The sequence below is a fragment of the Dermacentor variabilis genome, unplaced genomic scaffold (assembly GCF_050947875.1).
Source record: "Dermacentor variabilis isolate Ectoservices unplaced genomic scaffold, ASM5094787v1 scaffold_12, whole genome shotgun sequence".
Taxonomy (NCBI): domain Eukaryota; kingdom Metazoa; phylum Arthropoda; class Arachnida; order Ixodida; family Ixodidae; genus Dermacentor; species Dermacentor variabilis.
Window position 1 is genome coordinate 11,238,242 of NW_027460280.1, and position 26,386 is coordinate 11,264,627.

The 26,386-nt window shown below is 44.8% G+C and overlaps 1 protein-coding gene across 8 annotated transcripts in view; it reads left to right on the top strand.

The window, feature by feature from the left end:
• LOC142565897 (uncharacterized) overlaps positions 1–26,386 on the top strand; it is a 77,528-nt gene that overhangs the window by 18,968 nt on the left and 32,174 nt on the right. For 7 of the 8 annotated variants that reach the window (XR_012824904.1, XR_012824903.1, XR_012824905.1 and 4 more), the window contains one exon: positions 16,243–16,373. Coding sequence is in view for 5 of the 8 variants with exons in the window: in XM_075676484.1 (XP_075532599.1) it covers positions 16,243–16,373 (131 nt within the window). In the remaining 3 variants the exon portion in view is untranslated. Of the gene's footprint in view, positions 1–16,242; positions 16,451–26,386 lie in introns of those variants that run through there. The other variant, XM_075676486.1, reaches the window with a different exon arrangement.

A 26,386-nucleotide genomic window follows, 5' to 3' on the forward strand; every position in this document is an offset into this window, starting at 1 on the left:
CGATGGCGCAACGTCACTATGAGACCATGATGTCAGTACTCCTCGATCGGAGGGCGGGCGATTTGAACTGCGCTAGAGGTACGCGGACGCTTCAGAACGCATTTTCTCTTAAAATAAGTCTCTCCTTGGCACGAAACAAGCGTTTCGAGGTTTCTGGGATGGTATTTCAACAGTCCACGTTCACTTAATAGTAGCCTTTAGTGTCCCTTTAAGTTCGACATCCCCAGACAGCATCAATCGCAACGAGACACAGAAAGAAGCATGAAGTCGTACAAAGCAGCACAGTGCGCGTTTGACACTGTCATAGAGCTCAATTGGGCACGACACCGCTATTAGACAGCAATTATTGCACTTAAAGCCGCTGGTATTGTCCAGGTAACTAACCTGTAACAACAGAAGCGGTGAGCGTCCCATTGTCGTTGCGGCGTCGTGCCCAGCAGAGAGCAGTTGTGGCGGGCTTTTATATCCCGCGCCAGATCCGATGCTCGTGCCAGTGCATTGCCCGCGTTGCCAGGTGATGATTCCGTCATCCTCCAAAGTTGGTGCCGCATGCCACGTAGGCGCTCCCTCGATCTGCGGCAGATCGACGATACCATTGTTGACAGTGCTCGGCAAAGGAGACCACGCATGCGCGTCCAAGATACGTGTCACACCCACGGAGCCAAGTTCCAGAATGACTGGAGGGCGGCAGGTCAGCCCGAGCAGGAGGAACTGTAACAACAGAAGCGGTGAGCATCCCATTGTCGTTGCGGCGTCGTGCCCAGCAGAGAGCAGTTGTGGCGGGCTTTTATATCCCGTGCCGGATCCGATGCTCGTGCCAGTGCATTGCCCCCATTGCCAGGTGATGATTCCGTCATCCGCCAAAGTTGGTGCCGCATGCCACGTAGGCGCTCCCTCGTTCTGCGGTAGATCAACGATACCATTGTTGACAAGGCTCGGCCAAGGAAACCACGCATGCGCATCCAAGATGTGTGTCACACCCACGGAGCCAAGTTCCAGAATGACTGGAGGGCGGCAGGTCAGCCCGAGCAGGAGGAACTGTAACAACAGAAGCGGTGAGCGTCCCATTGTCGTTGCGGCGTCGTGCCCTTTCGTCAGCAATACACCAGCCCACCCATCGCGTAGTTGAACAATTCCTCGTGCTATGCAAATACCCTTTTTCAACAGTAGCTCGACGTTGGCCTCCGCTATACCTTCCGAGTTGTCGAATGCTTTGTTTCTTACGCGAACCAGCATGCTGCATCGTGGTGGCATGGTTATGTCACCGTCGGTAACCTGCAAGGCAACGTGTTCTAGCTCCTCCGACTCTTGCATATCTATAGCCTGCTTTGTAGAAAATGACACGCTAGAATTCTGCAGGTTGATTATAGCACCATTTGTTAGGAGAAAGTCCATTCCGAGTATTACATCCTTCGAACATTCTGGTAGCACGACAAAATTAGCGACGTAAGAAAAACCTTGAATTCCGATTCTCGCTGTACATCTACCCAGGGGCGTAATGAGGTGCCCACCAGCCGTACGTATCTGGGGTCCACTCCATGGCATCAAAACTTTTTTCAATTCCTTGGTGAGTGCATATCTTACGACAGAATAATCGACACCTGTGTCGACTAATGCACTCAATTCATGACTGTCTATTGTAATGCGCAAGTCTGAAGAAATTCGCTGTTCACTTATCTTATTCATCCGCTTCTGTTCGTCGTGGCTGCTCGGTAAACTTGACGGAGGATCTTGGCTTTTTCGAACGTCAGCGGCCTCGCCTCCACAGGTTGCTCGCTTCAGTTTTCCGGACGTGGGCTCAGTGAACGACGCCTTGGTGAAATCGAGGATGGCCGTGGACTTGGTGATCGGTAGCATGCAGACGATGATTGGGACTGGTGTGGGTATCTAGCAGCCGGATCCTGTTGTCGGGTCAAGTAGTCCTGAATTTCGATGGGTCTTTCGCCATTACGGGGACAAGGCGCATTTATTGTAAAGCCGCGAAGACCTGCTCTGCGATATGGGCACATTCTGTAAAGGTGTCCAGCTTCCCCGCAGTGGAAACAGAGTGGCGTCCGGTCGGGTGCACGCCACACGTCACTTTTTCATGGCCTCAGCTCTGCTAGAAGGGGTCCACTGTGCAGAGTCGGCTGGTGGCTGCTGGGGGTCGCGAATGGAGAACTATGCCCGGTCAGTTGACATAACACATCAGTGTACGTTGGCACGCGACATACGGGTGGTGGTTGGTCATGATGAAAAGCGGTTCCTCGAAGGTTCCCCGAAGGCCAAGAGCCACACCATGGCTTCTCATTGGATGGCAGACTCGGGCGCTGCTGTGAGTGCGTGCACGGGAGACACGCGCTGTATCGCCATGCGCGAGGCATTGCTGGCGCTCTTCTAATGGCGATGCGACGAGTAATGGGTTTTAGCGATGAGACGCTTGGAAAGGTGCCTCACGAGAGTGCTCGTAACTGGCATGTGGAGAGCTCTCTGCGGCAATATATTCAAACATCCAAAAGACAAGTAGCATGGAACCCCGATTATACAACTTTCTCAGGACCGCGAAAAAGTGTCATAAAATGCGGGCGTCGTAAAATCCGAACATAAATTATGCCTATAAGAATACTACTTATTTCGCATGACGAATTTACGAGAGACTTCAACGTAAGCTACTAACATACTCTGTGGGGCTTGGAAACCCAAATTACCAAAAAGTAAATGCGATAAGAATTAATGCTGCTGTACAGGTACCAGTCATGCTTTACTCAAACGAACCTTTACGGCACTCCACTGCCCACTGCCATGATTGCCGCCAGCCGGCGCGAACTTTTAAAAAAAGTCGGTAAGTTTCTTTTGGACCTTGTTTCATCCGTGAACCAAGAGCTTTCGCTTGAGTTGAAACATCCAAAAGGAGGTCCTCTGCGGTGTCACGTGAACAGATGAAGTTCCGGATGCCGTCTATGTGCCGTAGCAGCTCGGCGAACGTGGTAGGCACAGGCACGGCATCTGTGGCGTCGTCGTTGTCCTCGTCCAATGTCGCAGCGGTGTTGGCACTAGGCAAAGCCTCCTCAATGGCGTCATCCAGCAACAACTCGCCGCAGATCGCAACATTGTTGTCGGCCTCCACGTACTTGGCGAAGGTCGTTGTGAGGTTTAAACCCTCAAAATCGTCGTCAGCGAAGCCTGCATCGGCCTCGAGCAGCAACGAGGTTGTTGCGTCGCCAGCAGAGGAGCCAGTCTGTCGATTAAAGCCACAGTGCTTGAATGAGTTCACGATTGTGCTTCGCGACACTGCGTTCCACGAACTGGCAATAAAATGCATGGCGTCGAGCACACTGATCTTTTTTTCTGACTTGCTGCACTCCATCGCCGCCAGCCGACGCTGCACTAACCGCTTCCGGTACCCTTGCTTGGCGCACCTAATGATGCCGGCATCCAGCGGCTGCAGCCGGCTTGTGCAGTTGGGTGGAAAAAAAAAAAAACCCTTTATGTTCCTCAGGCTGGACGTATCGGGTAAGTGGCATGGTGCGTTGTCCACGAAAAGCAATATTTTCCTCACCTTAGAACCCATTTTGTTATCCAGCTGCTGCAAAAAATTGCTGAAGAGTGAAGACGTCATCCACGCTTTCTTGTTGAAGTTGTAGCTGCAGGGCAGCGTCTTCAAGTTCATAAAGCACCATGGCTTTGAAAACTTTCTAACAATGAGCACAAGCAGCCTCTCGGAACTGTCCTCGTTAGCAGAGAATAGTGCCGCCACACACGTTCTTTACTACGCTTGCCACCATGACAGCTGTCAGCCTTAAAAACGCAAGGGTTTGCTCGGGCTGCATATGGTAAAAAATACCGCTCTCATCGGCGTTGGAAACGTTGCAGGGCTTGTATGCAGCAGTCATCTCCGGCAGCGACTCCATCCACTCGTTCACCGTCGAAACGTCCACTGAAGTGCTTTCTCCGCAGGAGCGGCTGTAGACAATCCTGTTCCATTTTTTAAGGCGATCCAGCCACCCGTTTGATGCCTGAAAGTCGTCGATGCCCAGACGCAATGCTACAAAGTCCGCCTTTTCTTTTAGAATGGCACTGTCAACGTTGATCACAGAGCTCCATGCTTGATGCAGCCACTTGATGAGAACTTTTTCTAACTTCTCAAGCTGTCCTTTTGCCGCTTTCCACTTGAGCCCGAACTTGTTGGCATTATGCGATATCACCGCTTTGTTTGCCAGGATCATCTTAAGCGAAGATTCGGGCATCTTTAGGTCCTGGGGAATGCTGGCTTTCGTGGCTCCATGCCGCTTTTCTGCTTCTTCGATAATATTCAGCTTATCGCCGAGCAACAGAACTGTCCGCTTTAGGGACATCGTGTGTCGCGTTGCTCCACACAACTCAAAACCTCCGCTGAACGCTGATCGCTAGGATTACGACGAAGAACACGTGCGATAAACCTAGGCCTCTCCGCACTACTTTGTTGGCGATCTGCTGCTGGGAAACTGGAAGGAGAGAAACGCTTCCCCAACGCGACGAGAGGCGACGCTGCCGAGAAGAGAGGGAGAAAGTGATTGTGGAGAAGAAAAGATGCTATTTCAGCACATCGAGCGTCCCGGGCAGCTGCTGGGGGGGAAAGGAAAGAGAGCGGAGAGGTGGAAACAGAGTTAGGAAAGAGACCCGCGGCACTTTTCTTTTGTCTGCCGTTCTGTCCCGCACTTCGCAAGGGTCGTTGTATAACGTGGGTCAGGCGTAAAATTGCATCGGATAACCGGGGTTTTTAATGCATTGCTTCTATGGGGACTTCGCCGGGACTGCGCTAATCCGTCGTAATACCCGGGTCGTAAAAAAACCGGGGTACTTATAACCGGGGTTCCACTGTACACAGGCACGAGGCATGGGGGCAAGCAAGGTCAAGCATCCCTACACAGCGTTCAGAGCGACTACCTCTGCGCACAGTTTGGTTGGTGTTACGTCGCTCGATGAACTGTAAGAGTGGAGGCAGCAGGTGGGCTCTCGAAGGCAGGTTGGTTGGCTAGTTAACGGGAGCGGAAGACGCGTCGATTAGAGGACCCCTTGTGCGTGGGCGCTCGATTGGGTCCTTCCGACAGCAGTTGGCCGCCCGAACGTGACGTCCGACCCAAGCCAACGTGCCTTCCTGGCTCCTCTTCACAGCTCCGTCTCCCTGCCAACGGGTCTCTTCGCCTTCTCTAGGCTGCCTGAACCACGCGTTTCTTGCCGATTCGCTGAGCGCTCTGTTTTTTTACTTGCTAGTTCGTCGGTGTTTTTCTCTTTATTTTTCTTCACTGCACATGTGACACTGGCTATCTCGCATTTCCACGCTCGAGCGTGTGCACAACCACGCGCAAGATTCGTTCCCGTGGGTACGCTGTGACACTCGGTCCAGTTTATGGGGCCGACCTGGCAGGCGCACTACCTATTTCATATTCGCAACAAGATGAGGAATGTGTATGCTGCAGCAAAAATCTGGAGACCACTCAGCACATTCTAATAGAATGAGAGAGCATTCACCCTGTGAGACCCGGAGATAACATACACTTTCCAGAAGCACTCGGATTTAAAGTGCACAGAAGCATCAACCAGTCAGCAGTCAAGATAAGCAAGAGACATTTAGAGTATTGGTGGAAAAAAATTAGGGAAGAGGCTGATATGACTGGATCTGTTACAGGCATAGATATCAATACAAGGTAGATAGAGAAGCTTTAAGAAAAAAAAAAATTATGGAGATGTATTGAAAAAAGCAAAAATGAAAAACAGGTACAGTCTGCCTGATTAAATCAAGCAGGCCAGGTGACTATTTGTCATCGCTCCTTTTTTTTGTGCACAGCTAGCAAGGTATCGGAACATTTTCTTTTCAAACATTTAAGCCGCTTCCTAGAAGGCAACAATTTTTTCTTGAACAGTCAGCACGAATGCAGGCGTGGCCTTTCAACAGTGGCACAGTTACTCCACATTACTAATGATTTGTTTGCAGTTCTTGATAATAGTGGCCAGGTCGACATAATCTTTCTAGACTTTCAAAAAGCCTTTGACCGCGTGTCGCATTCCAAAATGATATTAAAGCTAAAGCATCTCTTTAGAAATGAGCGTATTCTGAGGTGGCTTGACTGTTACCCAACGCAACGCCAACAATATGTTCAACTAGGTAACTCTAAATCATCAATGGTTCCAGTCCTTTCAGGCGTACCTCAAGGGTCCGTCCTTGGACCATTACTTTTTCTTGTTTATCTGAATGATCTCTTGTTTGACACTGCTGTACAATGCCGATTTTTTGCAGATGACTGCATTGTTTATTGTGCCATTCAAACTAAAGATGACCAATTACTCTTAAGCGATTCTCTAACATCAATTTCTAACTGGTGCCAGACCTGAAAAATGAGCCTAAATATCCCTAAGCGCTCCCAAATGACCGTAACAAAAAAGAAGAGTCCACTATCGCATGCATACAAAATTGACGACGTTGGCGTTACTCTTGTCGATACGTTTAAATATCTGGAGATGGAAATATCTCGTGATTTAAGATGGAGTGCACACATTAAAAACATAGTTTCGTCAGCCTCAAAAAGACTATGGTTACTTCGGCAACGTCTGAAGCAATGTACAAGCAAGACAAAACTAGTTGGTTATACTTCACTGGTGCGTCCTCTACTTGAATATGGTGATGTTGTTTGGGACCAGCACAATAAGACTGATACAGATAGGCTGGAAAAAGTACAAAGAAGAGCACTCAGGTTTATTTTTAATGCCTATGGAAGACAAGTGTCACTATCTAATCTACGTTCAAGGTCTGGCCTTCCAACATTGGAGGAATGCCATAAGCTACACCGTAGGAGGATCGACATTTGGGCGAGTTGGTACTAGTGGAACATCTTGACAGGGCAGCGCAATAAGGCAGAAGGCAGCGCTGTCCTGTGAGCCTTCTGTCTTCGTCTTATTGCACTGCCCCTTCAAGATGTTCAGCTACACTGTCTGAAGATGCTTTACACAATAGTCAACGGCCAAACTAAAATGAATTTTGACAAATACTTACAGTTTAACACGTGTAAGAAGTACCCGCAGAAAGCACGAACTTACCCTTATTGTACCCCAGGCTAGAACTATCGCTTATCAATTTTCATTTTTTCCTAGAACGATAAGAGAATGGAACAGGCTTCCACAAGAGGTAACAAAGGGAATGCCAGTGAATCATTATCATCATCATCATCTGGATCATATCAATGAGGTTCTGCTGTATAACTCCTTATGGAGAGTGATTTGGTCAAGGTAACACAATCATCAGCAAAATGAAGGTTTTGCTAGGGACACGCAATGGTTAATATAATTAGAAACAGAAAGGGGCCTAGTACAGACAAAATCCTTGGGTGACACCTGATGTGACGGGAAGAGGATCAGAAGTATTGTTATTGATATGTACTGACTACATGCGATTAATAAAAAAATTTTAAATCCATGATAAAACTGCTGACTGCAAATTTAACCATGAAAGCTTTAGTAGCAGGCATTGATGAGCAATTTTGTCAAATGATGCTTTAGCAACATCAAAGAAAACTGTGTTGGCCTGTGTGTTAAAATCAAGATTTTGAGTTGTAGGTTGTTAAGGAAGATGGCTAACTGCATTCCGCAAGACAGTCCCCTTGTGGAACCCATGCTGTTGATGGGTGAACAAAACAGTTAAGTGTCAAAGAGATTAATTATATGCCTGAATATGACATGTTCTATGATTTTGCGAGGGACAGACAGTATGGAGATTGGGCGGCAATTCAGTAGTGTTACCTGATTTGTAGGCTGGAATGACCTTGCCCGCTTACCATTGTTTCAGTAGGCTTCCAGAGGATAGTGACTGTGAAAATAATGTTAGATATGCCGCAGAAATGTATTTAGCAGTTTTTGGGAACTTGGTGTGATTTCGACAAAACCTGCCGAGGATGACAGTTTTACGTTTCTGATTATGTTTACGGTGGCCACTTACTGTTGGGAGGCATTGCAGACTGACAGGGGCATGAAAGGGGTGCGTCAGCTTCTTTAGTGTAAAGTGTGAAAAAAAGGTGGTGTGTTAGCACAGTCTCATAAGATTTCACCTTTCTTGTTCAGTATGTGGATAATACAAGATGTCTGAGGGTTAACAATTTGCCTAAATTTCTTTGGGTTTTTGCTTATCACGTTAGCAAGGTTTAAATTAAAGTAAGTATGTTTGTGTTGGCGAATTGGCTGTCAAATATATGCGTTCCTCTCCACAGTATTTTTCCTACGAGTGGTAATTCAGGTTTTGTTTAGCTTTATGAAAAGATTTTCTTTTTTTTTAGTGTTGTCAGATCTTTCGTGAACCAGGGTTCATAGCAGTTAGCACGAATGAGTATTTTAGGTATGCATTTTGCAGTTAAGTAAGTAACTTTTCTCTGCTGAAAAAGTGTCCAGTTTCCTGCACAGAGTGGTCTTGAAAGCCTGATTTGAATTCATTGTAAAATTGTTCTGTTTGTTATTTATTGCAATCTAATTGCCTTGATTGTAAAGGTGGATGATATTGTTATGCGAATGATGTGGGGAAGGAGTTAAGGTGAAGGGGGCATGAATTACTTTTTATTGCTTATTCCACAGATGTAATGGATGGAAGATAGAGCTTCAGGATAATATAAGGTCTAGAATGTTGGAAGTATCCTGTGTAGCATGTGTTGGTTCAGTTACCAACTGCATGAGCTTAAAGTCGAGACAAACATTGACAAACACTTTGTGTTCTGTTCTTCCGGTAGCTGTATGAGGGTTAAACCACTCGATGGTCGGGTAGTTCAAATCACCAAACAATAGAATGCATGTGTTAGAGTACTTTATAATTAGTTGGCTTAGGATGTTACTTTCCGAGGGAAACCAGGAAGACTGTTGGGGTAGCATGCACCAGTGAGGAGTAACTGTGCTTTAGTATGACACATGAGCCATAATTTATTTATTTATTTAGTGATACTGCAATCCCAGGAAGGGATTTTCGCAGGGTGGGCGTACAGATACAAGCATTGACCAAATATTAACAAAAGAAGCCAGAAAAAACAAAGGCTGCAAATGATTCGTAAACAAACAAAAAGATCAGCATTTGAGAGAGCAAAGTTCAATGATGGCAGTGCAACATAGGAGTAGACATAGCAGCATAGTAAGGTTTATGGCATATCTCAATTATTCAGGAACATATAAAATATTGAGTAGTACAGTAATACAAAATGCGAGGGGCATAAAGTTGATAACAATAAGAAATTAGTAACTATATGGGCAGCAAGGAATGAATACAACAGAAAATAGATGTTAATGGACACTGAGGCTTCTGGTGAATGATGTCAGAGATTTCTGTAGTACTTGATCGTTAGTAAGTCGATTCCATTCCGTTACTTTTCTTGGAAAAAATGAATATTTAAAGCAGTGATTTAAACCACTGATGAAAAGGGGTGATTGTGAGATTATGACGTTGTCTTGTAGTGTAACCTGAAGAGAAAGATATTAGTCCGTCAATATTAATCTTAAAATGACCTTTAATTAATTGGTATCAGAACTTAAGTCGAGAAACGCAATTTCTTTCGGATACAGATATCAAACCAGCCCTATTTAACAGATCCGTTACTGATGTGCGTCCATAGTTATTGTAAACAAAACGAACTGCTTTCTTTTGTACTTTTTTCAATTTTATTAATGTTCGTTTTAGTAAATAGATCCCAAATTAACGACGCCTAATCTAATATTAGAAGGACAATGGATTCGTAAACTAGGAGCCAGACTCTGGGTGTGGAGAATTTTAGCGCTTGCCTAAGAAAAAAAAAGTTTATGGTTAGCATTGCTTATAACCTGATGAATGTGTTTGATGAATGTGTGAATGAATAAGGTCGTTAGTAAGCCATAATCCTAGATATTTATATTGTGCAACTTCGGAAAGGATATTGTTAGCAAAAGAATATTAAAATATGAGGGGATTTTTCTTGCGGGTTATTCTCATGTAAATGGTTTTTTGAAAATTTATCGGCATCTGCCAGGCATCACACCATTCAGTAATCTTTTGGAAGGCCTCGTTCAGTGTTCTTTGATCTGATGTGTTTTTAATTTCTGAGTAGAGCACGCAATCATCCATATAGTTTAATATGAACTGGAATGTCTTTTACGATGTCATTTATATAAATGATGAATAGAAGTGGCCCAAGCACCGAACCCTGAGGGACGCCAGAGTCAACAGCAAGAGACTGAGATGAATGATCTCGAAAGTGACATATTGTTGACGGTTACTCAAGTATGCTGAAATCTAATTAGTAATCTTGTTATTTTTTATTGTGCTAATAATTTTGGAAAGCAGCTTTTTGTGAGAAACTTTATCAAACGCTTTTGCGAAATCCATAAATATGGCATCTGTTCGGTTCCCATTATTAGCAGAGTTAGCAAAGTCGTGTACAGTTTGGACTAATTGAGTGCAAGTAGAATAACCTTTCCAGAATCCGTGCTGAAGATTTGTAATAAAATAATGTTTTTCAAGAAAATCAGAGATGTGGGTATGTATTATGTGCTCCATAATTTTGCAAGTTGTTGATGTTAGTGAGATTGGTCTATAATTATTGATGGACTCTTTCTTACCGTTTTTATGTACTGGTTTAACTGTGGCCGTCCTCCAGTCGTTCGGAAGCTGTCCTTCGTTTAGAGATCTTGAAAATGGTATAAACAAGTACTTGGCTACCCATTCTGCATACCAAGTTAGGAATGCATTTGGTATGTTATCGGGCCCTGCGGACTTCTTGGTATCGAGATTCAAAAGCATTTTAATGATACCTTGCTCGTTGATGACAAGTTAAAGAACCCCAGGTGGTCAAAATTAGTCAGGAGTTCCCCACTACGGCGTGAAAGATCAGGCGTCGGAGGTAAACATGTTTCGAAAGCAGGCAGTATGCCATTATCATTAGTGAAAACAGATTTGAAGCATTCGTTAAAAGCAGATGATATTTCTTTTCCTCATGGGTTAGAGTTCCGTTGACTTCTAACGCATGAGAATCTCTGGATACCGGAGAGATCGTGTGCCAGAATTTCTCTGGTGAAGTTGAAATGAAGTTAGGCAACAAGTTGCCAAAATAATTTTCTTTATCGAGTGCTATCTGACTTATATTGAACAGTAAGAAAGGAAATTAGGACGGTCAACTGCTTGATTTTTCTTTTTCAATCGTTTTAATTTTTTGCGCATTTGTATTGAAGCACGAGAAATCCAGGGATTCTCACGTTTTACCTTTTTACTAATGCTTGGCACAAAACGTTCAATACACATCAATACGAGATCCTTGAAGGCAATCCACAAATCATCTACATTTGCTGTTGACCTTGAAAAACTGTCAAAATGAAAGGATAAGACATCGATTATCGATGTGTCATTTGCACTTGAGAAGTTAGGAAAACAAGAGTGTTTTCGATTTCTGTTGATAGCAGTGTCAGATAAGGTAAAGATTACGGCCTGGTGATCGGAGATTCCCGTGACAGTTTCGCATTTTGATTTAGTTCTAATAGATCCGCTCACAAAGAAGAGGTCTAGTATAGATTTAGAACTATCGTGTATCCTAGTGTACTCGCCAACAATTTGAGATAAATCAAAAGCAAATGCTATACCCAACATAGCATCACCTGTTTTGTCGTTACGGTTTACGAGGGACATTGTGGACCAGTCAATATTAGGTAGGTTGAAATCGCCAGCAAGAATTATCTGTTCGCCAGGTTTTATATACGTGTTCACGTAAACTTTTAAATCATCCAAAAGTGACAGGAAAGAGGAAGGGGGCCTGTACGTCACGCCTATGATGTACCTGATTTGACCACAATAAGCTTTGCTAAAAAATGCACGCAACATTTGACACATCAGGTATCTTTTTTGTAGATAATACAGACGCCACCACCTCAACCAATGCGGTCTTTCCCGAGTGCATTGTACCGAGCAGGCACGAATTCGCTGTCAAAGAAGTTCATCATGTAACCAAGTTTCAGTCAGCGCAGCAATGTCGGAATTGTTAGAAAGAAGAAACCCCTCAAGCTCGGTTGCCTTATTAGTTACACTTCTGCAGTCAGCGTTCAGGACTGTCAAGGATGTAGTATCGTGCTGTTCCTGTCACTTATTTTTCCTTTTGGTCAATCTGATACGCTGTCTTTTTTCTGTGTCCCAGGCATACAGAACACCATCTGTGCTTATTTTATCGAAGACCAGCTTGACTTTAGTGCTGTTTGCTTTTTTCTTCCGTTGCACTGTCCCACAAACGTTTATGCACCTCACGAACGCGCTTTGAAAAGTCTTCGGACAAAGACAACGACGAGCCTTTTAGTTTGTGGGATGCATGTAAAATGGACGTCTTTTCCCGGTAGTCAAGAAATTTTATAATAACCGGCCTAGATTTCCCATTAGATTTACGGCCAAGCCTATGAAGTCTTTCAATACCTGTAGGCGTTATACCTATCTTCTTTGTTATTAGGTCGTCCTTTATCTTCTTCTCAAGTTCTTCAAACGTCTCATTTCCCGACTCTTCAAATCCATAAACAATAAGGTTATTGCGACGGCTTCGGTTTTGTAATTCATCCACCTTATTTGTGAGAAATGATAATTGACTGTCAAACTGTATAATTGTTTTTTTTTTTATTTCACTTACTTGTTTCGGCAGTGAGCCCAAACTGGATAACTGCTGCTCAGTGTCATCTATTCTATTGCTTAGTGTCGAGATTTGCTCTTTGATTTCATTCTGTGTAACGACAGTTCCTTCAATAGTTCCTTGGACCTTCTTTTGGCCATCTAGTAGTCCTGATAGCAGCTCCTTTCAGAAGGTCCTGGGTTTATCTTAATGTCACCCGAAAGAAGTAGGTTAGTAGGCAGTAACGCGATGTTTGTCAAAATACATTTTATACACTGTGGGCAGGGCAGCAGCAACAAATAACCAGTCATCGCTACGGTAACAATACATAGGAATGTTTGTACTAACCTGTAGAGCAAAGCAGAAGTGATTGCTGAACATGTTGCCGATACTGCTGCTGGCCTGCCCACTGACCAAAGGCAATGTTGCTCAGTCTTTTAAAGGAGCTCGGGGAGCCACGTGATGTGACATCACAGTTGTTGAAAGAGAGCAATATGCTCTTACTTGTGGAACGTAGGGCACCTTAATCACCGGACATCTGGCACGTACCAGAGTTTCTGCAGTCAGCTCATCGAAAATCCGTGTCGATTGTCGTTGATGTGCAGTTGCAGAGCCACCAATGATTCCCGTGACGCATAGGCTCATAGGTCTGGTGCACGCACATAGCTGTTGAGTCGCAGCCATGCAGCGGAAGCAGTCCGCTCAGAAGGGCCGCTAAAACCTGTAGAGCAAAGCAGAAGTGATTGCTGAACATGTTGCCGATACTGCTGCTGGCCTGCCCACTGATGAAAGGCAATGTTGCTTGTAAAATCTCTAAATGCGAACATATATCAATGGTAGAACATGACAGCTGACGGCAATAAGGACACCACCACCTCTGGCTCTTTACCTATCCTTGTGGATAAGTTCAAAGTTTGGAAGGCCTTGGTAAGCCATCTTTCGGTTAGTATGAGCAGGTTACTTCCAGATGATGAAACAAGGTTTAAAACATGTTCGCGTTTTGTAAGGACGCTTTTATAATGGTAGAGATGACTGAAAAAAAAAGAACTGCATAAGTGGCAAGTGTAGCACTGGGGGACAGTAGTTGACGTTGCGAGCGCTATGTCAGTTCCTGGACACATTGGGATGGTTCATTAAAGATATGTCGTTTGGAATTGATGTGCAAAGTTTTGTAGCGAAGTGAAAAAGTCATAGATTTGTTTTTCGCAAAGGCAACAATATGCTTTGCGTGCATTCTGGATCAGGTGGGAGTAGTCTTCGCCAATGCTGAATGGGGTACCTTTTAATTTATGGCAATTAGATAAAACCGCTTCTTTTGTATTGTGAAGACTGTGGCTATGCAAGCTGCTATAATCTTCAAATTAGAAAATTTCGAGGCAGATTCTAGAGATTTTTTTTTTTTTGTTTACAACTGTGCAGATAACTGGAAGAGTATAGCTTGGCAAGTTAGTTTAGATTTGCCGATTGTTCATTTGATTTCCTTGTGCACAGTAAACCCTCCTTATAACCAAATGGCTTTATCAAAGCTTTCAAGGGTTTCATTTATGGTGTGTGTATTTGAGACCAGATTATTCCAAGTGCCAGAGTTTGCTTATTACAAAGTGCAAGATGCACATACGAAACTTGCAGGGACCCTTCTCGTTCTATCAAACTGTTGATGCAAAGGACATGTAGAATCTCCTTGGTAGTGTATCATATGATGACGATACAACCAATAGATGAGGCATTTATGTCATTTGGCTATGTACATGCCTGCTATTCCTTGGAAAGAATAATACAGTGGTTAGATGAGGCATGATTGCCAATTGTGGAATGCAGTGAAGAAGGCCAGCTTAGTGACAAACTTGCTGAGGAAATGCTAGTTGCATCATTCTTTGCTCCAACAAAAAGAGCTGTCACGTTTCCACTGTCAAGTTCAGCTTAGCCTTGTTTCACATTTTCTGAGTCGTCCCACTGTGCATGTTATTGAGGGTGCTCTAAATAGCACCACGCCACAGTGTGTGTTGCACAGTTGACACGCACTTAGGCAGGTTGGTGTGGCCCAACAGACGTATGATTGAAAGATTACTTTTTGTTAAATATTTAGAGCCAAATTTAGAAGTGCAGCCGTTACATAAGAATGTAAACAGGCTAACACAGTGCATGTGACTCTGAATATAAGTTGTAATTCTGTGGCAGCCACGTTCTTGTAACCAGATTAACCAGAGAATTTGCGCCAGTGCAAGCGCTGCTCTTTACACTCAGTGATGCAGTTCCAAACTCGGGCACAAGCTGGCCACAAGAGTGTGGGACATTGTATACCGGTCAGCAATTGACATGCGTAAGAAGGATGTGGTTGAACACTTTGGGCCTACCTTTGTTTTTCATAAAAAGGATTTGCCTGAAACTTATAAAAAATGTCTAAAGTTGAGTTGAGTCTTTATTTCTCCTTGCAGTAGGCACATGTGGGTGACACCAAGGGCACTTCGACAGATTTGTTTCATGCGCCCTCAGCGTTGGCTTGAAGCGAAATGTCTATCATTCTTGTTTAATAGGAAAAAGAGTTGTACAATTTTTTATGTGTGGGTAAGGGCAAGCATGCTACTTTTTATTAAAAGAGGTTCCCAGAAAAGGTGATGAAATTCTTGCCCTACTGTGCAGGCCTGAATGGAATTTGCTACCTTCATCAAGGTGCTCACCTTTTTTAAATGTGGACATTGAATGTTGACGCTTCCGCAAAGAAGATGGATGCTGATTGAAATATTGCATAAATAGAAGCTCCAAGTGTACATGACTCTTATTGATGCACACAACAATGCATAGTTTTGACTCGTTCTGGGCAAATGTACATAAACACGGTAATAAACTATATACACTGTGAAATGCCATCTATGTGGGAAAGTTGACTGCAAACCAAGTTTGGTTTTTTTTCTCCAAATTTCGGTATTTTTTCCTCCAAGACAATCTAGGCCTGAGCTAATTTGCTCATTTAAAAGGATGTTTTCTTGAAAAGGTTGTATCTTAACGGCCATATTCTAATGAACTGTTGCAACAACGCAAGGCATGTCTGAAGCATGCAACCATCAGCAGCCAGCTGAATTGAACACTTATAACTTTGTCCTTGTATGAATGCATGTCAAAAGTTACACCCTGCTCTTAGACACATACCTGTGTTTCTATTCTAACGAGTTTTAAATATTTTACTGCTGCTACATTTCCACTCAAGTATTGCAGCAAGATGGCATATTTTTGTTTTCAGTGTCCAATAAAACACTTGGCCTCTTTTTTGTTAGTTTCACTTGTCAAGAACAGTTAGTGAAACAATGTCTGCAGCAGTTCGGTTCTCTGGTGGTGAGATGTGCCTATCAATTTTTCCTGGACAAAGCAAGTAAACAGAGGTACTTATTCAATGATGCGGACCAAAAATTGGAGTGTTGTTGCATAATTTGAGCATAAACTAAGCTATGCAAGTGCAAAATGTTCTTTCATAAGTGTTAGATTGAGTGCTGGATGCATTGCGAGTAGCTGCAGTTTGTCATTGTGCAAGCCTCTTTCACTCCGCAAAAATAACAAGTCTTGGACAGGGATTGCACTCAAAACTTGGCCATGCATTTCTTGCTGCCTAATGAGTGTTGTTTTAAATGGTTTGCTGTTTTGTCTGTCCCTCCAGAATTAAACAGCGCTCAGTGCCATTCCGGACAGGTGAACCCCAGGACCCCCATGAGTCGGTGGTGCTCAGTCTGAATCAGATGCTTCAGCCGTATGCAGACATGATCCCTTTCCGTGTTCCTACCTGCAATGGTGCGTGCCCTCGGTCTTTGTCTGAATGCTGGAAAGTTCCTCAAGGACCTTTTGAAAATGCTTGTAGCTTGGCGTTTTTGTTATGAGATAATAACAGTATGGGCCTGCCACAGCCAAACAAAGAGCTGGAGACCTGAAAGCACAGTCAAATGAGAGAATCATGGACCTAAATACCATAAACATAAAAAAGTTCTTGTTTCACAGCTTTCTGGTGATTGAATAAGAACAGGCAAACTAAAAAGAATGGAATGTAATATTGACGTATAAGCTCATACATGGAAAAAAAAATGCTGACGCGGACAGAACTCTTATTGAGGCCCATACGCAAGCTCTTTCGTGTAGATGTACTTTAGCACAGCTGTTTCTTTAAACAGGAAATGCAGATCGGGCATTTTAAGGTATAAAAATAAACTCTTGTCATAGCTCTTGGGTGAACCATACATAACAGATTTTAACATATGTACACGTTAGAAATGAATAAACCTTATTGCGCTAAGTATTTGAACAAAAATAAAAGCAAGTGATACCAAACCACAGCACAGTGTATCCTAAAAAAGTAGCTTGTCTGCCTTTGTGTTTGTGGCGGATGCAATGACCAGATAGAGTACAACAGACAAGTAATTTTTCAAACACCACAGCAAACATGTTTCATATGAGTGTTCCAGGACGTACCAGTATCAAAAAAATCCTTAGAGGGGCCCTGAAACACATTCCTAATTCATTCTAGAATAACCTCGTATATTAAAGGATGTAATTTCATGAATCTTATGGCGAAAATATTTTTTTAATACTTGAGATATTCGTGGAGTTATCGCACCGATACCTAGCTTTCTCTTTTCGTCACTGCTAACGTGCTGGAAGCTGTACAACAGAGAAGCCAATAGGGCAGAGCCCCCAAAAGTTTAGAGTTGTGGCGGTGAACGGGCTCGTCACGGCACCTTGTGGTGGCCGCGGTAAACTACACTACACTGCATGCCACTGCCATCTCCGAGGCCACACATAGTGCAAAGTTGAAAAGATTTTTCTGTCTTTTTGAGATCGCATACCTATATATTTTTCATTTAACTAAAAATCAGCAATTATGTATTCCTGGGAATGCTTTGGCGATCATGATATTGGCCAATAGCGTAGGTGGGTCCAGGTGATTTCAGTGATGCTACATGGCGGCACTGCAGAAGCGAGAGCAAGCGATCTTGCGGTGTTTTTGACATGAGATTGTAAACTCCCTGTTGCATGCAGTGCAGTAATATTTGGCTCACGTTTGCAGCATCCTCTACGGCAGATCGGCAACATTTTCTTACAATGTTTAAAAAGTATTTTGGGGCCCCTTTAAAGGGACACTAAAGGTCACTATTAAGTCAACGTGGAATGTTGAAATACCATCCCAGAAACCTCGAAACGCTTGTTTCATGCCACGGAGAGACTTATTTTAAGAGAAAATGCGTTCTGAAGCGTCCGCGTACCTCTAGCGTAGTTCAAATCGCCCGCCCTCCGATCGAGGAGTACTGACATCATGGTCTCATAGTGACGTTGCGCCATCGGTGAGTAGAACGGCGTCCGCAGACGGCGCTACAGCTTTTCTGTGCAAAACGCAAATGCGCGGCCAGAAACAGAGCCAAGACAGAGCCGACAGGAGAGCGAAAGCGGGAGTATGGTGGCTAGCGGAAGGAGAAACGCGCGACCATAAGCTGGTACTTCATTCTATAACGCAAACTTCGACGCTCGTCGCAATGGACCCTGACAACGACAGATTGGCTCGCGATGGTGGGCTCAACTCCAGCGATTTGAGCACTGACTAGCGCGACCTGCTGCTGAGGGCTCGTGCTGCCGGCGTCGTTGCGTATACTACGACGGCGGCCTCGACACCGGCTCTCCGGAGCGGGAAAGCACCGAGGGCTTCCCACAACATCACATGGACGTGGCATTCTCGCTGCTTCTTCCAAATGAAAGTTTCGCGAGCCAGCAGAACCCTCACAGCACGACGAGATAACGAAACTACTGAAACTCCAAAGCGTGCCCGGTGCAGAGTCGAGCGCGCAGAGTCGAGCGAAAATGAAACCTTTCGACCACCCATATTACTGAAGGGTAACATCAAAATGTTATTTTTTCTTAGAATCGAATCATCATCATCATCATCATCAGCCTGATTAAGCCCACTGTAGGGCAAAGGCCTCTCCCATACTTCTCCAACAACCCCGGTCATGTACTAATTGTGGCCATGCCGTCCCTGCAAACTTCTTAATCTCATCCGCCCACCTAACTTTCTGCCGCCCCCTGCTACGCTTCCCTTCCCTTGGGATCCAGGCCGTAACCCTTACTGACCATCGGTTATCTTCCCTCCTCATTACATGTCCTGCCCATGCCCATTTCTTTTTCTTAATTTCAACTAAGGTGTCATTAACTCGCGTTTGTTCCCTCACCCAATCTGCTCTTTTCTTATCCCTTAACGTTACACCTATCATTCTTCTTTCCATAGCTCGTTGTGTCGTCCTCAATTTGAGTAGAACCCTTTTCGTAAGCCTCCAGGTTTCTGCCCCGTAGGTGAGTACTGGTAAGACACAGCTATTATATACTTTTCTCTTGAGGGATAACGGCAACCTGCTGTTCATGATTTGGGACTGCCTGCCAAACGCACTCCAGCCCATTCTTATTCTTCTGATTATTTCCGTCTCATGATCCGGATCCGCCGTCACTACCTGCCCTAAGTAGATGTATTCCCTTACGACTTCCAGTGCCTCGCTGCCTATTGTAAATTGCTGTTCTCTCCCGAGACTGTTAAGCATTACTTTAGTTTTCTGCATATTAATTTTTAGACCCACTCTTCTGCTTTGCCTCTCCAGGTCAGTGAGCATGCATTGCAATTGGTCCCCTGAGTTACTAAGCAAGGCAATATCATCAGCGAATTGCAAGTTACTAAGGTATTCTCCATTAACTTTTATCCCCAATTCTTCCCAATCCAGGTCTCTGAATACCTCCTGTAAACACGCTGTGAATAGCATTGGAGATATCGTATCTCCCTGCCTGACGCCTTTCTTTATTGGGATTTTGTTGCTTGCCTTATGGAGGACTACGGTGGCTGTGGAGCCACTATAGATATCTTCCAGTATTTTTACATATGGCTCATCTACACCCTGATTCTGTAATGCCTCCATGACTGCTGAGGTTTCGACTGAATCAAACGCTTTCTCGTAATCAATGAAAGCTATATATAAGAGTTGGTTATATTCTGCACATTTCTCTATCACTTGATTGATAGTGTGAATATGGTCTATTGTTGAGTAGCCTTTACGGAATCCTGCCTGGTCCTTTGGTTGACAGAAGTCTAAGGTGTTCCTGATTCTATTTGCAATTACCTTAGTAAATACTTTGTAGGCAACGGACAGTAAGCTGATCGGTCTATAATTTTTCAAGTCTTTGGCGTCCCCTTTCTTATGGATTAGGATTATGTTAGCGTTCTTCCAAGATTCCGGTACGCTCGAGGTCATGAGGCATTGTGTATACAGGGTGGCCAGTTTCTCTAGAACAATCTGTCCACCATCCTTCAACAAATCTGCTGTTACCTGATCCTCCCCAGCTGCCTTCTCCCTTTGCATATCTCCTAAGGCTTTCTTTACTTCTTCCGGCGTTACCTTCGGGATTTCGAATTCCTGTAGACTATTTTCTCTTCCATTATCGTCGTGGGTGCCACTGGTACTGTATAAATCTCTATAGAACTCCTCAGCCACTTGAACTATCTCATCCATATTAGGATCGATATTGCCGGCTTTGTCTCTTAACGCATACATCTGATTCTTGCCAATTCCTAGTTTCTTCTTCACTGTTTTTAGGCTTCCTCCGCTCCTGAGAGCATGTTCAATTCTATCCATATTATACTTCCTTATGTCAGCTGTCTTACGCTTGTTGATTAACTTCGAAAGTTCTGCCAGTTCTATTCTGGCTGTAGGGTTAGATGCTTTCATACATTGGCATTTCTTGATCAGATCTTTCGTCTCCTGCGATAGTTTGCTGGTATCCTGGCTAGCGGAGTTACCACCAACTTCCATTGCACACTCCTTAATGATGCCCACAAGGTTGTCGTTCATTGCTTCAACACTAAGGTCCTCTTCCTGAGTTAAAGCTGAATACCTGTTCTGTAGCTTGATCTGGAATTCCTCTATTTTCCCTCTTACCGCTAACTCATTGATCGGCTTCTTATGTACCAGTTTCTTCCGTTCCCTCCTCAGGTCTAGGCTAATTCGAGTTCTTACCATCCTGTGGTCACTGCAGCGCACCTTGCCGAGCACGTCCACATCTTGTATGATGCCAGGGTTAGCGCAGACGCTAACCTGCAGAATCGAATAGACGTAGACAAGTAGCATTTTTTTCTGTCTTATAATCGAATGAAATGATGTTTTTTAATATGAGTAGTTGAGTATTAGTAACACAAATTATGAGGAGTGCTTTCGTCATCGGGCTAGTACCGGAATGTCGCTGGGGGGTCTCAAATCGTGTCATGCATTTACCTCAATTTCTTGGTTACTAAAGCTCTGTTCGCGATTATATTGAAGCCTTAGACGTTCTAGAACATTGCTCTACCACTTTAACTTGAGTTTCTGGTAACCTTTAGTGTCCCTTTAAGTACTTCACTGAAGACAGAGATTGTATGGGTAGACAGGCACCATTGCTATAACCAGGCACGTGTAGGATAAATTAAACATTAGTGTGGCTCTATTTAAAAGGATTACAAAAATATACGAGTTTTGTCATGCTGCTGTTTACATTAAAGGGCCCCTGAAATGGCTCGGACAAATTTTGTAGACGCTAAAGTTCGTTATTCACACCACAATTTTTGAATAAATGAATGAAACCACGTTTATTCCACATTAAAATGCACCGAAGACACTGCAGTGGAAAGGGAGGGTATTATTATAAAAGGAGAAGGGTGAGGCAGCCGCCGTTTTATTAACGAACGTCCTGGAGGCAGCTAAGTAGGGGCCACATGACGCTTGTGGCTGTCGCGGAGCCGGTCGCCGACGGGTGGTGCCACCGGGTCCTGGAGGAACAACAGCAGTGGTTGCCAGGGCTCGATGGCATGGTCCGGAGACGTGGTATCCGGGCAAGCCCAAGTCCAGAGAAAAGAAGGCCAGGGTCCCCGCTGTATGGTGGCCAGGGCACGAAGCCTCGGTGGGATGTAGAGGGGGCACTCCCAACACAGGTGGTTGAGATCAGCACGACATGTGCGCATGGAACAGAACCTATTACGGGTGGTGGTGTGCCACCCCTGTGGAAACAGTTCAGCAAGTGAGGAGTAAGGAGGGTGCCTGTCTGAATTCTCCGAATTAAGACTGACTCTCGCCATGTGAATACCTTGGGGGGAAGCGACGGTATAGGGAGTGGATTGCCCACTGCTGTGAGGTAGGCGGCACATTGTTGTTTGGTCGCATGCTTGTCTGCCATTGGGTCAGCTACCTCAGGTGTGGTAGCTAGGAGAGGATAAGGAGTATTGGAGGCTCTGGCCAGCGCGGTAGAGAGATGAGCGCACGCCAATCTATGAGCCTTCTCGTTTCCGGGGATACAGCAGTGCGTAGGGACCCAGTGGATGGTAACATCATGACCGCATTCGCGGAGCAGGTGTGTCTGGTGCCTGATCTTCTGCAGTACGGGATCTGTGTAAAAAACATTAGCACATGCCCGATGGGCAGCCTGGGAGTCTGTGTGAACTATGATGGTGAAGTCTATGATGGTAAGTCTGTGATGGTGAACAGGGTCAGTTTGAGACGATGTTGCGAGGGCCCACACCAAATAATCTAGGATGGACATTAGCTCAGCGCTGGTGCAGGACATTGCATCTGCTGATATATGATGGCGGTGGTTCTGATTTTCATTTGTCTGGTTGTACCACGCATTGGAATAACAGGTGTTACTAGCGCCGTCTGCAGGCAGTGCAGCGTCCATGTATATGATGCGTTCAGTCAAGGGGAGTGAACTCGTAGCTTTAGCATGCCTCTTGGCACATGCAAGGCGCTGCATTCGCTGAGTTGGGTCCATATTGAGAGGAAGTGGCCTGTCATCGGTGAAAGCCGTGATTTCCCACGGCGGCGTTTTGTTGGGCAAAATGGGCATTGTGTGGACGTCATACCTGAAGAGCATGAGTGTGTGTCACCCGGCATTTGTGGCGCGAAGTCTCGTCTCTTGTGTATAGATGTGCATGTCAACGAGCTCAAACAGGTTGTTGAGTTAGCTACAACTTTTAAGCGCTTCGAGGCTTGTGTACCTTGGGAGTCCAGTTACAATGCGTTTGGCTTCGATAGGTAACCGGTCGAGCACGTGCATCTGTGTACGGTTGACTGGATCATACGGCAGCCCGTACATGATACGGGAGACAAGAAAAGCTTGAGTGAACTGCTGCATTTCACGTTCGTTTACTCCATGGGTGCGGTTAGAGATTCTGCGTAAAGCATGCAGGATTTGTTTGCTGGGCTTCGTAACGCGTTGGAACCAAGTGTTTGCTGTGCAGTTCTCGCCTAGGTGCATACCGAGCATACAGATAGTAGATTTCCGTGTGATCGGTTGGTCACTGATGTACAGTTTAAAAGACTGCTTTTCTTCTCATATTAAGCATCTCATATTAAGAGAGCTATGGATGATTACAAGTTACCCTCCTCCATAGTCATGCATTTTCTCAACTCATTCGCCGAGTGATCGGGGCTAAGCTCTGCCTTCACTGGCTCTGCGTCATGATGGCACGTCGTGTAGTTGACTTCCGGTTCTCTAGGAGCAAGTGCGCGAAGCCTCTCCAAACTCTCCGCCAGCTGCTTGGCAGTCGACCCCAAGCGAGAGCTATCGAACCAACGTGCGTTGCGAACGTTCTGTCGCAGCACCAAATGTGTCTGGTATTCCGGTAACCACAGGCGAGCTGGGCGTTTCGACAGATGGCTGGAGGCATAAACTCAAGCTGATGAAGGAACTTTAGCGTAGACGTACGTGAGCAGCCTGATCAGTCTGCACGGTCCAGCCACTTGTTGGCGCAGAGCTTAACCAGCCAAACAAAGTGCTAATATTGCTCTAACCAAGTGTAAAGCATTTTAAGCATATACAAAAACAACGTGTTGATGATTACACTCCTGTGAAAAATTTACACCAGCAGCAAAGAAGAATACATTTCGTTTCTGCTACTGTGTGTGGTTGAGCTCTGTGCCACCAGGTGGCTGCACCGTTCAGACCATTCACATTTGTGCTTCTGCTCATCCCGTTGAACGGCACAGTCACACACCCAGGCCCTGTCCCCTTGCGCTTGCGTTTACCCGAATACCGGACTTGTGAGACGCTATTGCGGTAATAATGCTCCGGTGTAAAGTGACTGCCGCAAACGCGCAGACCTGGTGCCAATCTGATAGCGGCAGTTCGATGCGCTGCAGCCTGTCCGCTCGTCTGCTACCTTGCAGAGGGACACGATGTTGTAGCTTGACATATTGCCACTCGCTACGTTTGCAGCCCACAACACAGTAAAGTCAAATTATGGTGCTCGCGATAAGACTGAGACCAACTCTGACGGCAGAGCTCTCGTCAAAATGGAGCATGTTGTAACACAAGCAGACAACGCTTGATGTATGCCGGAAGTGCTTAAGTGTAGCGAGAAATTGTTCCTGTGGATTCTCTTTATGTTACTTTCTTTTTATAGAAAAAAATTAACTAACATTTCAACTATTACGAACATCATTTGTTCACCATAAAGGCGGAAAAATTGTTGATGTCGCGCCCTGGGCAGCCAATCCGATAGCTCGCCTACTGACGTCAATTGGGTGATTTTTGTCATATGGGTAGGGGCAGCTGAAAATTCCGCCGAGCACTGTGCTGCGATCGGCAGTGATGTACATTTTTAAAACCTTATACTAAACTACACGCTTTACACAGAGCACTTACATGCGTCAATTAATGATCAGAAGGACTTACTCTAACGACTCAGTACATTTGTACAAGATTGTCAAAATTTAGTAAAGCAATGAAGGGGGCTAGTTGGTGAACGTTCATGGTTATATTGCGCTCAGTTTTACACAGACGATATTAAGGAAGAACGGGACATTGACGGACGTAGCGCAATGTCCGTCAACGTCCTGTTCGCTACGTCTGTCAACGTCCTGTTCTTCCTTAATATCGTCTGTGTAAAACTGAGCGCAATATAACCATGATTGTCAAAATTGTTTCAGGGTCCCTTTAATAAATGAAAATAAGGATATGTTCTTAAAACTTGACTACTTGCCTTCAGAGCAGGACGTGTTCTTCATGGCAAAATTGTTAACAAATTTATTTTTCAATATTGTTATAAAAAGATTCAGCATGACATTCCACACCCACCTGCATAAATTTAGGGCCATAAAATACATAGTTTTGCCAAAATGTCATATTTCTTATATGAACTTGCAACTTTTGCTCATGAGACACTGATTAGACATTGGTCTGCAGCCAACATGTGACAAAATGGGCCTCTTCGATTATGCAGTCCTGGACTGTCCGCAAACTGTCTGCGATTTCCGGCCTGACAGGCTCCATGATCCAGCTGTCGGGGCATGGAGGAAGGAAAGATAGGACGAAGTATACCGCAATGCGATTGAAGTTAAACATGGTGGCCCAACACGCGATCACATGTCAAAGTGCACGGTTGGTTTTGGTGTTCCTGCTCTGCAGGCAGAGCCACGGCAGGGCAGCCAAACAAATGCACACCGAACAAAAACTACTGTCACAGCTATGTTTTAGGAAGAGTTGTGCCTAAGAAAGAGCAAACACAGGAAAAAGCAAGGTAGATGAAAAGAGCGCAGTATAGTTACTGGGAACCAAACGTCTCGGCAAATCTCAATTCTTGCTCCATCATTTCGATGCAAGAGGTCACATGTTGGGCCATCACTGTGGCTTCACGGAGCATTTGCTTGCCAAGGCTGGCTGTGTGGCGTAATGCTTCCTCCTATATTTTTCCTTCCTGCATGTGTCAGGGCTGTCCAAGGTTTCATTCGAAAACACTGTGACCGGAACTCATTTTCCTGGCTGCCATCGTATGTTCTTAGCTACTTGTGCCCCCAGTGAATTCATTGGCGTGGCCTCCCAAACGGTGCAGTCTCAGAGGCCACGTCACCGACACAACCACAATGCTTGCATGGTGGAATTGCAGCCTGAGCGCATAGAATGCGTTCGCAAAGTGTAGTTTACGCCCCACTTTTGCTGTTCGTGCCCCTTCTGTATTTAAGCCAGCTCATTGCCTGTGAAATTTAAGCAGACTTCCCACACGGACATAAGCAAAATCGTGGTTATGCCACGTCGCTGTTCATGGAGAAAGCACCCGCCAATATCCTCAAAGCTCGTAAGGCTGTCTGTCTACTAAAGGCCCGACGCCTGTTATGGACAATGCGCGTGTATGCCGTCTACTAAGCAAAATTCCGCAGTGGGCTAGTTGGTTCGACCTAATTAACACTGTTGTGCAAAGAGATGAAGGGACAGGACTTGAGTGAGAAAACAACACATGACACCTGAATGCAAACTATCAGCTATCAATTAAACTGTCTACTAATCATGCATGTCCAAGAGCAAATACTCAAACTTGGCAACAGAATCGAGGGATCAACTCATATGTCAACAGCAATCAGCGAAGCTTCGATTGTACGCTATCCCAGCTACTGGCATGAAATAGCCACATGCGATATGATATGCTTCCTTGCATACCAATTTCACTCACCTGAAAAGCGAAGTTTACCTGTTTACTAGGCATATAGCAATGAGCATCACAGATTTCGCGACACATATTTTAAGAAATGCAGCCAAAACCAGCTTGATCGCTGTGCTTCTCTCTTAAAAAACACGAAAACTAAAGCTGCAGCAATTAGACACTCATGAACAACGTGCATGATGGCACACAAAACACCAATGTAGCAGAAGCAATAGCTGGGTGCCCAGTGTTTGCCGTCTGGAACGCACAAAGTATGCAGAAGCGCACAGCATCTTTCTTAGCATGGCATCAAACGCCGCGCACATCTTTTTAATACAGC